Here is a 12,665-nt window from a genome sequence, read left to right on the forward strand (position 1 = left end):
GTCCTTGTTTGGCTTTCATTGTGTGTTCAGGTGGCCCACAGAGTTAACTACAATGTTCCTTAAAATTATTTTACTGAACCTGTCACTTGCTGCAGGCCAAATACTGGGAAATTGGGATAAATGTTGATTCATCTGGAATGAATTATGTGCTTGCTTGCCTTTAATAGAGTAAGAAGAAAAGGTGATCACACACATAATTCCAATAATATGTAATCTTAATTTCAAAGATAAATAGGCTGGCTAATAACCCCAACAGTGATCATATTCACAAGTTATCTTGAAACAGTCATTTAATAAAGAAAAATTAGCTTCAGTCACATTGTAAAATATTAGATGTCCTAAGCCCTGAAACGTTAAAATGTCCTCTCCTTTAAGTTGGGTCCACACTGTGGAAATATTAGGCATTTGGTGTCCTATAAACTTGGTGCAGTAGTACAGGTAGTTCTCGACTTACAACTGCAATTGAGCACAAAATTTCTGTTGTTAAGTGAGACATTTGTTAAGTGTGTTTTGCCACATTTTATGACCTTTCTTGCCTCAGTTGTTAAGCAAATCACTTCGACTGTTAAGTTAGTAACCCGGTTGTTAAATGAATCTGACTTCCCCATTGATTTTGCTTCTCAGAAGGCCACAAAGATGATCACATGACCTTAGGACATAGCAATGGTCATTAAATATGAACCAGTTGCCAAGCATCTGAATGTTGATCATGTGACCATGGGGATGTTGCAAAGGTTGTAGCTCTGAAAAATGGCCATCAATCACTTTTTCCAGGGCTGTTGTAACTTTGAACGGTCACTAAATGAATCATTATAAGTCGAGGACAACCTGTACTTGAGGTCCATCTATGTAAATGCTCATCTTCTCTTTAGCTTGACCTTTTGCTGCCTCCTAATTTGTTATCCCACCTGTTCCCCCTTCACACTTGCGCTGTAGCTTCAGTCACAAACAGACCCTATCCAACATACCCAGACTACGTGGAGATATCTATCTACTGCTTAGGAGCTCTCATCATTTTCTGCACGGTGGTGCCCGTCGTTGTGTGCCGCATGAGATCTGCAACCAAGAAATCAGACTTCAGCAGTCAACCTGCAGTGCACAAACTGACAAAGCGCATTCCTTTGCGCAGACAGGTAACAGAAAGTAGATAAAGAGTTATGAAAACCTATTTCCCTTCCCTTAAGCCAGCAGATCGTTTGGCGTCAAAAGAATTCCAATTCTGGAAGTATTTAATGGCTAAAAATCCAATAGTTTTACAAACATTTGATTCCAAACATTTAAATCATGTTTAAATCACAAAAATGTAGTCATGATTTAGGATAATAGGTCAATTCTTTGCATAAGCTCTGAGACAGGGTTCATCCAGGATATAAACATAAAGGAAAGTTGTTTTGTTTAAAACTTTGAACCAAGGAATTTACATTGAGGAAGTGAATAATTTTCAGAAACCCATTTTGAGTCCATAAATTCAATTAAAGGAACTGATTTTCAAAGTGTTGTAAGTTATTTAATGTCAGGACAGAAATGAGTGATGTTGAGAAAGAGAGATTAAGTTTCTAGGGGAAAAAGAAATATTTACTGAACTACAGTAAATAGAAAAGATTTAGCTCAGGAGGAGAAGAAAATCAGCATAAATCTAGATTTTTTTATTTTTCATTTTGGATACAAATTCCAGAGGAACAGAACAAAGAGAGGGGGAAGAGTCTTCATCTGAACAGGAATAATTATGCTTTGCTAAAGCATCTCAATATAGTAGTATGTCCCACATGATGGAATGTGGTTTCTGCTTCCTGAAAATGTTTTTGTTCCTTATGTCTGAGTTATACTATAGAGAGATAAAGAGATTTGCAAATGTGAAATTGTGTCTTTGTGTGTGTGTGTTTTGTGTGTGTGTGTTTGTGCGCTGATAAAGAAGAATCTTTAAAAGAAATAGAAATGTATGATGTGTGTGTTGACATAGATTCTAATGCTATTTTATGCTCTTACTATAAATGGCATTTTTGAAGTGCCAGATCATGTCATGTCTGTGATATTAAAGTAAATTTCCCATAAGATATTTAGGGATATCCATCATTTATGATTTTACATGTAGCATTAACTCATCAGTGGAAATCAGTTTATCAAAATCTTTATTAACTATTATGATTAAATCACTTCTCATTTACATGATCATCATCTTGCCATTGAAACTAATATGAAATAAAAAATTAACATAATATTTTAAATATTTTAATTGAATGTGTTATTTCTTTATATGCATGAATCCTACTTTTAAATGTTAAAGTTTCAATCAAAGGATTATGGTACCTTTTAAATAACCAGACCTTCTTGTATTCACCCATTGTTTCAACTGCTTTGAAGCTCATAGAATTTGGTATTCAGTGCATTTTGACTCACAAATTCATCCTGGTACTCATCTGTTGTGGCTCGCCGTCAGCTGGTGCAGACGGCAGCAGAATCGGACAGTGGGGAAGAATGGGGACCAGTCAGGGAGTCTGGAGAGGACTCAGATGAGGGTCCTGTGTCCGATCCAGAGATGGGGCCAGGACCATCTGGGAGTGGGCTACTGCTTCCGGAGCCTTCAGAGTTTGGCAGCAGCAAGACGGAGGACCCAGGGGACCCTGTTCCCAGTGCGCGTGTGCGCAGAGCTGCTAGAAGGCAAGAGCAGCTGAAACAAAAGGGGCAACTCAGGAGTGATTGCCCCTCACATAAGGTATAAAGCTCAGGCAAAGATGACGAAACCTTTGCAGGAAGCAAAGTAGTTTATTCGGTTCAGATTCATTCTTGAAGATCTTTGTTCTTTTGTTGGCTTTTTTTCTAGTTCATTTGATATTTCTGTTCATTTGATACTTCTGTTATTGGCAGTGCTTCACAGAAAAGAAAGGTGGGTGCTTATCTTGGGGGACTGTTTGAGATTAATTCCAGCTGGGAATGAAAACAATTCCCAGCATTGCAATAAAATAAGTCTGTTTTTAAAATAAGTGTGTGCGTAATTACGGTTTAGGAAGCCTTGGTCAGAACATCATCATTTGTTTGGTACTCAATACAGAAGCCACAACTTGTCAGTGTTGGCTGCCTTGTGACTCATTACATTATTTCTTATGGAAATAATGTACTGGAACCAATAAATGATGAGTAATGAGGTACCACTTTATGAGGTACCACTACCTCCTGGAACCAATAAATGATGCGTAATGAGGTACCACTTTATCTTTACTCATATTTGTGTATATAAGCAAACACATGAAAAATTGAATGTCTTGCTTTCAGTTAAACAAAACTTTCCTTTTCAGCCTTCTTAAAGATAGTAAACTGAATCCTGGATACAAGGAAATCATTGGAATGGACTCAATGGACTCAAACAAAAACATCTAGATGACCTAACCTAGATAATGGAGAAAATATTATATTATAGTTAGGCCATGGTTCACCAGAAGCTTAAACTTTCTCAACACCAGTTATCCCAAACTATTGATTTGCTTTTTAATTTTTTTACCTTTTCTTTTGCAACACAATGCTTTGCTCTTCTCATATCTCACACATTTGTACATGGAAGACCACACAGCAGATCTAATAAACATTTAAAATTGTGTTGCAGCTTTACCAAAATAATTGGTGGCTAATTTCCCACGTCCTTGTTTTTTATTTATGCAAGAAAATAATTTTTTTAAATGTAAATGTTTTTTTGTAGTAGCCTGAACAACTGTTCTGTCATTTCACTGAGGGTAGCACTGGTCTTGTTTTAGTCAAATTAATGTGAGCATAACTTTTTGGCAAGTTTGGATTCATATTAAAATAATCTCCCCTTTGTTTTCTTATTTGATTATCCCTGTTGTTTAGTAACAGCATATTTTACATCAAGCTGTCTTCTATCATTTCTCACATGACCCTTAGGCTAAATTTGTTTTAACTTTACTGCCTGTTTCCATCACAATCTGCTTTTTCTTTTACTCTCCCCTCCATGATTCCACAAGAATTAGAAATGATGAGCAATTATAAATATTTCAACATCTAAGACATCTAACTAAATAGCAGCCATGGAAGAGCTATTTATTCCCCCTCCCTCCTTCTTCCCAAAAAAGAAAGAATGGTGGACAAAACCATCTCACAAAGCACAGCATTTGCCACTGGCTAGCAGGGATACATAACACATGCATGATGAGCTAATCAAATAAATGTGTGATTAACATACTTAAATATGTGTGGATGGGGGAACAATTAGTTATTGATTCTAAAGCACAAAGCATCAGGTGAGTTTTTCCTGATGTCTCTTGAGACTGTCCTGTCTTGCCCCAGGTCTTCTTTATTTATGTGTATATTTGTTTGCTTTTATTTGAATTCTATGGCCAGTCACCTCAACAAGTTGACTCTGGGCAGATATACCAATAATTTTTCTTCTAGGCAGATGGCACTATTCAAAACAAAGTACTGAACTCTTATCTTTTTCATATATCTTTGAATTTCTGTGGAATCTCTGTGGGCCCCAGAGAGATTCTTGTCAAGCAGGATCAAACTAGAGACCACTTCTGTATTTAACAGCATGTTCTAGTTTCACTTAGTATCATGTCAGCTGGAATAAGGAAACTGAGACACCAGAAGAGGTATTTGGGGGACATGGGTTCCTACAGGTTATCTTTGCTCCGTTCTTTGGGATAGATAGATAGATAGATAGATAGATAGATAGATAGATAGATAGATAGATAGACAGATAGATTTGTTTTCTTAAGTTTTCGCGGGTATCTATATGTATGGTATTCAGCTTTGTTCGGATAATTTCCCACGTTATTATAGTTGTGCTTTTAAAGTTGTAGCGACGTTGCCAGCCAATCAAGACAAAAAACGCTACAAAACAGACAGAAGATATTAGAAACACCAATCAAGCAGAACACAGCAAACTCCAAGACCAATAAACACAGACCAAGACTCCCAACCAATCAGGGTGAAGAAAAAACATTCTAACACAGCAGTAGGCTAGTACCAAATTTAAAACAGAAACGGCTGTGAAAGCCTGACTCACAGATGCATACAATACACAAGCCTGATGATGGCAGATGAGATTCTGCTGAAACGTCACTACAACTTTAAAAGCACAACTATAATGACGTGGGAAAATACCCAAATAAAGCTGAATATGCATATATATATATATTCTTAAGTTTTCGCAGGTATTTATATATATGGTATTTAGCTTTGTTCAGGTATTTTCCCATGTCATTATAGTTATGCTTTTAAAGTTGTAGCAACGTTTCAGCAGAATCTCATCTGCTATCATCAGGCTATATATATTTTCTCATAGATTTTCATGGGTACAGGTATGCAGGTCTTGCGTGTTTGGGTCTTTTCCTATGTAAGATTGAGAGTATCTTGGCAACGTTTTGATGAGGTCCCACTCACCATCTTCAGGCTGATGCTTTCAGCTTCAGTTTCAAGCTATATTACATGTTTATAAAATAAATATTGTTAGATAAACAGCTCATAAATGAACGCTAAACTTTGGGAATAAAAAAATCTATTCATCTAACAGTCATATCAGATCAGAAATATAAAACATTCAGTGGAGCTTTATATTCCAGAATAATTCCCAAATTATATTGTAAAAAAATTATTCCCCACCCCACCCCCATATTTTGAATGGCAGCTTTGCAGGGTCATAATCCAATAATGCTTAAGAAAACTCTTTTTTCTTTGTTTGGCTTTGGTTGAATGTTTCATATTGAATAATGGAGGCAGGAATGGTCTGAACTTTTTCCCCCTCTAATTTTTGTGTGTATGAGAGTAAGAATGAATAAATATGCATCTGCATATAATCACAAATATAAATAGATGATCCAACTGAAGTTACATCATGATAGAGGCACTAGGCTATAAAGTGGGAAACCATGAATTCTAGTCCGCTTAGCCATGAAAAACAGCTGGGTGATTTGGCCCAATCACTCTATCTCAGCTCAACCTATCCCACAGGGTTGTCTTTGTGGGCACAATAGGAGGAGAAAGGTGTGTTGGATATGTTTGCAGTCTTAAGTGATTTGTAAAAATAAAATATTCCTAAATAAATAAATACAATATTAATTATTTACATCTGATAATATGGAAACGGATTAATTTATCCATGTCACATTGATAAAGTGTAACTCTCTTGTAAATTATTGACAAGTCTCTTGTTCAAATTTAATAAGTGTGAACAAATTTTTAAAATGGTATGAATGGATAGAAAAATTAGTCTGCTGAACTTTTATTTTCGCTTTTAAAAAAGAAGGAGGACCAGGAAGAGGGGAGGAGGAGGATAATCACAGCATCTTTTTAAAATACATTTTGGGACAATAAGGAAGAAGGATTGTTACAAATATAGTTAGTAAATAATATGAACATCCATTCAGAATTCAGTAAGGGAAGTCCGGATCTATGATTAATTTAATAGGAAGTTAATTAAAAGTAGTATTTTAACAGTAAGATTCCCACCAGGACATTACAATTGGGAGGAGTGCATCTACTCCTTTTCAGAAACCAACTACTACTTGTGAGCTGGCTGTCCTCCTTTTTAGTGCCAGTTTGCAACAGTTGGGCCCAGATTACATCTCCTTTTTGCATCTTGTATTCAAATAACAGGTCTCTGCAGAATCAAGCTCTTCGATGAACTCCAATACACCATTGGTAAGAATTACTACCCGTCTTTCTTCCAATGCTGATGCTCCCATGTTGGCTGGAGTTTCTGAATATGAACTACCAGAAGATCCAAAATGGGAGTTCCCAAGAGATAAGTAAGTCATTATGAAAGAAAATGATCTTTCACTCTTTCAGTTCTAGCATCCTTCATTCAGAATAATTGTATTTCCTAATGCTATAGTACAGCAGGCCAATAAACTGGTCACAGTATACAGCAGTGGTAGTCAACCTGGTCCCTACCGCCCACTAGTGGGCGTTCCAGCTTTCATGGTGGGCGGTAGGGGTTTTGTCCCCTACTTTATAAATCACCATTACTGTGGAATCAATGGGCGTTAGAGAAAATTTTGCTACTAACAGAGATACAAAAGTGGGCGGTAGGTATAAAAAGGTTGACTACCCCTGGTATAGAGGGTGTCAGCTTTGGAAACCATATTTTACTTAGAATCTTCCACACTGCCACATTTTAGTGCCTGGGAATTTGGGAGAGGGGATTTTAGAAAGAGATGGAAGTTTAGATATAGCATTCTTCAGAGTCAAGGACAAGCCTGCACCTGGGAAAGGAGTGGGTGGAGGGATGTCTCGAGTTGGGACAGATGGTGATTGGACCATATGATGGACTGATGGGTGCAGGGGATGAATCTTTGAATTTCTATTGGGAAGGAAAAACCCAGGACTCTCAGATTCAGGTTTTCCCAGATGTGCCAATATGACTACTCCAATAAAATAGAACTTTTGAGAAAATGCCTGTCGGAGTTTATTGGTTTGGAGTTTGTTAATTGGAACACTGACACAGGGATTTCCCCCCTTTTTCTGTTGTATATTATAAATGAAGAAAGTGTAGTCCTGACCTCAAACCAAACCCTGGTTGGCCCTCAATCTTAACCAAAGTTAAACCTTTTGGATGTATGTAATCCAGTTTTTATAATCCACCTTATTTTTTTTTTAAACTTCAAACTTGTTTTTAAAAGTTATCCCTGAATAGTTTGCTTTTTTGTATTTCATGTATATTTATGGAAATACTCGTAATTAGGTGAATGAAAGCTAGTGCCATACATTTCACTTGCCACCTGCAAGATTCTAGTCAATAGTGGGGGTTGTATGCATAACTCTGTCAGCCTTTCCCTGAGGGGAAACATTAATGCGGAAAATCTTAAAGCATTAAACACTTAAAACAGCATTCAGCATAAATACGGGTGGACCAGATTTGTAATGAAAGAAGCTCTTTAAACTGAGGTTTATTAGATAGGGGGCTGTAGGCGCACAAAGACAACATTGTTTAAACTTATATAAGAAGTACAAGAACACATAAATTAGTCATTTTCCAATGCAAATGTTTGCTTTCTGCCAAGATCTTAAATTCAATTTTAGTTTCAGAACGAGCACAGCATGATCTCAGCTAAGCATACAACCCTTTAGTCTTTGTCTATTGTCGAAGTAGCAAACATTTCCTAACAGATATATTAAAGTGTTCATTAATATTAACATGATTAAATTAAAAGCTTTTTCAGTTAAAACTTTCTTATTAAAGAACGTTTACCTTAATTGTGGTTTTATGCCATGGACATTTAATTTTATATGAAAGAAAACATTGTGCATTCACACTGATTGGAAAACATACCAACAGTTGGTATTATTGTCTGTTCCATAAGAATATATAAAAAATATTGCAAGCTTTGAATAGTCATTTGATCTATTGACATTCCATAACCCATAGTTATATTCCTGAGTTTGGCACAAAACATTCTGTGCTTTAAGGTACAGAATCACAGTGACATTTTTCAGCATTCAAGCAAGCTATAAAATCCTGTTTTGGTACTTCCAAGTGTATGAGAAAGTGTTGCCAATAAGTATTAATTACACACAGAATCAGTACTTCAAAAGCTGAATGGAGGAACGTGCCCAAACGTCTGGATGTATTTTAATACCCTTGTTAGTTCTTTGTAAAAAATGTCCAAGTCAAAATGATTTGCTGAAAGGTTCTTTTATGTTTCACTCTTGTATTTCACCGATTTCAACTGTTCATCAGATGCTTTATGCTAATCCTTGATTTACATCCCAGGTTGACGCTAGGGAAGCCTCTTGGGGAAGGATGCTTTGGTCAAGTTGTCATGGCAGAAGCAATGGGCATCGACAAAGACAGGCCAAAAGAAGCAGTTACTGTTGCAGTGAAAATGTTGAAAGGTAAAGAATCAAGTGACAAGTTCTGCAAATCATGTTTCTTTCATCGTCTCTGAAGCCCAAAATTCATTTAATTCACTGTAGCCTTCATCAGTTTTCCTAATAAATCAGTGTATTTGGCAACATATTTAATTTTAGTAGTGGCTATTTACAAAGAGAGCCCATTGGTGTAGTAATCAAGACACCTGGCTGGAAAGCAGGAAACAGTGAGTTCTACTCTCTTTCAGCCTTAAGAAGAAAGCAATGGCAAACCGCTTCTGGAAAATGCTGCCAAGAAAATCTTAAGAGACTAATTCAAAGGCATACACACACACAAATCACAAACAAAACAAAAACATTTATGGCTAATTATTCCCATTGCTGTATACTGTCATTGGTTTATTGAACATTAAGTTTATTAATCCATAGCAAAATGCATTTTTGACATAATCCAACACTTTTTGAAACGAACAAACAAAAAGAACAAAAGTTTATAAAGAAAGCACATAAAAGTGTGGTGATGAGAGATCCTCAGATTTCGTCTGTGAAGTTTTACTGATATGTGAAGCTTTACTGATGAATGACACTCCTCTACAAACATGGATGATAGGCCCATACTTTCTCAGATACAAGTTTTCTAAAACAGTGTGTGTGTGTGTGTGTGTGTGTGTGTGTGTGTGTGTGATATGCTTATACAAAGCTTTAAACACTGAAGATAATAAAATGGATTTATTGCTATTGATATCTGGTATGTTTCTTGTATAACACCGAGATTACAATCCCATCCACAGTTTCTCTGATCTCAGTTGAGTTTACTTCTAATTAGATATATAAAATAAGATATACAGAAAAGGAGATCCTTTCAAAGCCAAGGCAACTTTACAATAAGTTACTATGGTTTAATAGAATCCATATCTTATGGCTCATAGAAATGCATTTAAATCTTACTCTGTTATTATGCATTTATGACTATACAGATAAACAACCAGCTATTTGTAATCTAAATGTATATCTGGTTACTCTTATAATATGAAAGAAGATTGCTTGGATTTCGCTCCTGGATCTTTGAAGCAAAAACAAATCAAAGGAGAAAGAATACCTAATAGAACATAGTTTAATTTCCTTGGAAAGGAAACAAGCTACTTTTAGCTCATCTAAGAGGTTGGCCAGTATAAATCAGTGCAGGGAGAACTAGAACTGCCATTTTATTAGCTGGATGATCCATTCAATATATCAGTTAATGGAAAAGTGAGTTGAGTTCATACATTGTTTAAAACTGCATGGCATTTGTTCTGTCTTGCATAGATGACGCTACAGAGAAAGATTTGTCTGACCTGGTGTCTGAGATGGAGATGATGAAGATGATTGGGAAACACAAAAATATCATCAATCTTCTGGGGGCATGCACTCAGGATGGTGAGTGTCATTTGGATCTTGCAATCTAAAAGTGCTGAAACAATATCATTTTATTGTGCAACATGCAACTTTTTTATTTTCATTCCGCATAGGCCAAATGAAAATTGCAGTCCAAAGGGCAGTAGAGAGACTCCAATGAATAGCATAGTTATACTTTACTTGAAAAGTAAAACAAAACTCAGAAATAGTGTGCTTGGACATAGATGTCGCTTTTCACATCATTAATTCTGCCGCATAACTGTATTACAGTATTAGGAATATTATTACATCTGTCCACCCTTCTTTCGCTGCCTTTGCACTTTAATTCCCTCCAATTCAGAAGTTGTAAAGATTATTAACTGCACTCACTCCATTGATGGATTTTCCTATTCTAGTTTCCTAGAGTCTGTGGGAAAGTTGCAGGAGAGCAAGCACAGTACTTATGTGGTATTCTAAACTGTGCAACTAATATGGATAGTTGCATAAAGACTCTGTTTTAAGAGAGAGAGAGAGAGAGAGAGAGGAAGAGGAAGAGAGATACGCAGGGGAATAATTTTGCTTTGCTTTGCTTTGCTTTTCGATTCATTTTCCAATATCTTAACCTCTACTTTCCACGAGAAGAAAATGCAACGATTACATTTCCCCCCAATTTTTCAATGAATCCTAATGATAAATGTATATCTTTCACTATGTATATCATGATCTAGATCAGGGGTGTCAAACTGGTGGCCTGCAGGCTGGATGTGTCACGGGCAGGCCATACCCACCCCAGTTCTGCGAAGGGGGAAAATGTCACAATAGGTCACATGATGGCATGTGACCCCCGTGATCTAGAAGATATAAGAGTGAAGCACAAAAAATTTTTTTTAATAGAACTGGTTTGCCTTTTTGGTGTATGTTGGAGTGGTTGTATTATATATCTCCTCATGCTGTACATTTGCTTATTTTAAAGGACCTCTATATGTGCTTGTCGAATATGCTTCCAAAGGGAATTTGCGAGAATATTTGCGAGCCCGGCGTCCACCAGGAATGGAATATTCATTTGATATTAACAGGGTTCCTGAAGAACAGATGACATTCAAAGACTTAGTCTCGTGTACATACCAGTTGGCAAGAGGAATGGAATATTTAGCATCACAAAAGGTAAGCCAGTGCTGTTGTTTTTTTTAAGTTTTTCATTGCAGTTTGTTATTGTCATGTAAGGATATTATTTTCCAGCCTGAAAGAGCGCTCTTTTACATTTAAAGAACAAGATCGGCATATGATACAAAAGAGTCCAAGCCCTTTCTTATACAAAACTTATATGTAACAAAAGAACTGATTATATTTATGCGGTTGCGATAGGTCGGTGAGAACATAATCACAATATATAATCACAATAAATCTCCAAAATGAGAATGAAAGACTGATCATGCTGGTACTTCATACATTAAGATGTCTGTGTATTTGTTCATTCTATTACTTGTGGACATTTAGCAGTCCAATACTATTTTAAAAACATGCCCATATCCATACCCCCTCGCCTCAAATATGTCAGAAGTGGTTTGCCATTGCCTGCTTCCTTGGGCTGAGAGAGAGTCATTGGCCCAAAGATAGCTTTCACACAGTCTCCTGGTTTCTAGCATGCTAATCCAGGAGTGGGATCCAACCGGTATAACTACCAGTTCGGTGATTTTATGTTTCAATTTATTTTTAGAATTTTCTAGAAGCTTATAACTGTTGTAATAAATATTATATAAACATTAATTTCCATTTTGAGGTATTAGATCATCCACGTTTGAAAATTAAAGACTATACTATTCTATAAATGAATTAAGATATGACTATGAATTTGAAAATATCCGGAAATGTAAGAAATATAGTGATAATAAAGCTGTTTGCTTCTAAATTCTGGAGACATGCTTAGAAAGGGGTTGTATCCCATTATCATCATTATAAGTAACAATAATTGAAACAGCAGAGCTAACATTTATCTTCTGCTGTCCAGGCACTTTGTTTAATTGTTTCAGTAATTCTTATCTTTATGCAATTGATTGATGTATGGATGGATTGATTACATATCATCAAGTTGCCTTTGGATCCTTAGTGACCACATAAATAGATTTTCTCCAAGATGACCTGTTCCTAATCTGTCCTTTCAAGTCTCCCAACCATAACTGTGTCCATCCATCTTGTTGCTGGTCATCCTTTCCTTCCTTTCCTATCGCCTTTTCCAGCATTGGAGCTTTTCCCCAAGAGCATATTGTGTCTGAATTAGGATAATTTGAGCTTAGTCCCTTGTATCTTGAGTGAGAATTCTGAGTTCTTTGTTTGATGATCCTTCAGCTTGTTTTAGCTGCCCACGATATTCTCAACATTTTTATAGGTGTTAATCTATGTCAGGGGTGTCTAACTCAAGGCCCATGGGCCAGATCCGGTCCACAGGTTACTTAGATCTGGCCCGCAGGGTT

At 36.4% G+C, this 12,665-nt stretch overlaps 1 protein-coding gene across 31 annotated transcripts in view; it reads left to right on the top strand.

Annotated features, from left to right (window-relative positions):
• Positions 1-12,665, top strand: part of FGFR2 (fibroblast growth factor receptor 2) — a 152,139-nt gene that overhangs the window by 127,174 nt on the left and 12,300 nt on the right. For 14 of the 31 annotated variants that reach the window (XM_087932633.1, XM_087932631.1, XM_087932624.1 and 11 more), the window contains 5 exons: positions 937-1,133; positions 6,607-6,758; positions 8,723-8,844; positions 10,126-10,236; positions 11,168-11,358. In XM_087932633.1, coding sequence (XP_087788759.1) covers positions 937-1,133; positions 6,607-6,758; positions 8,723-8,844; positions 10,126-10,236; positions 11,168-11,358 — 773 coding nt within the window. Of the gene's footprint in view, positions 1-936; positions 1,140-6,606; positions 6,759-8,722; positions 8,845-10,125; positions 10,237-11,167; positions 11,359-12,665 lie in introns of all 31 variants that reach the window. The other 17 variants (XM_087932619.1, XM_026704881.2, XM_087932618.1 and 14 more) reach the window with 2 other exon arrangements.

The sequence above is a fragment of the Pseudonaja textilis genome, chromosome 4 (assembly GCF_049901715.1).
Source record: "Pseudonaja textilis isolate UNSWEBS1 chromosome 4, rPseTex1.2, whole genome shotgun sequence".
Lineage (NCBI taxonomy): Eukaryota > Metazoa > Chordata > Lepidosauria > Squamata > Elapidae > Pseudonaja > Pseudonaja textilis.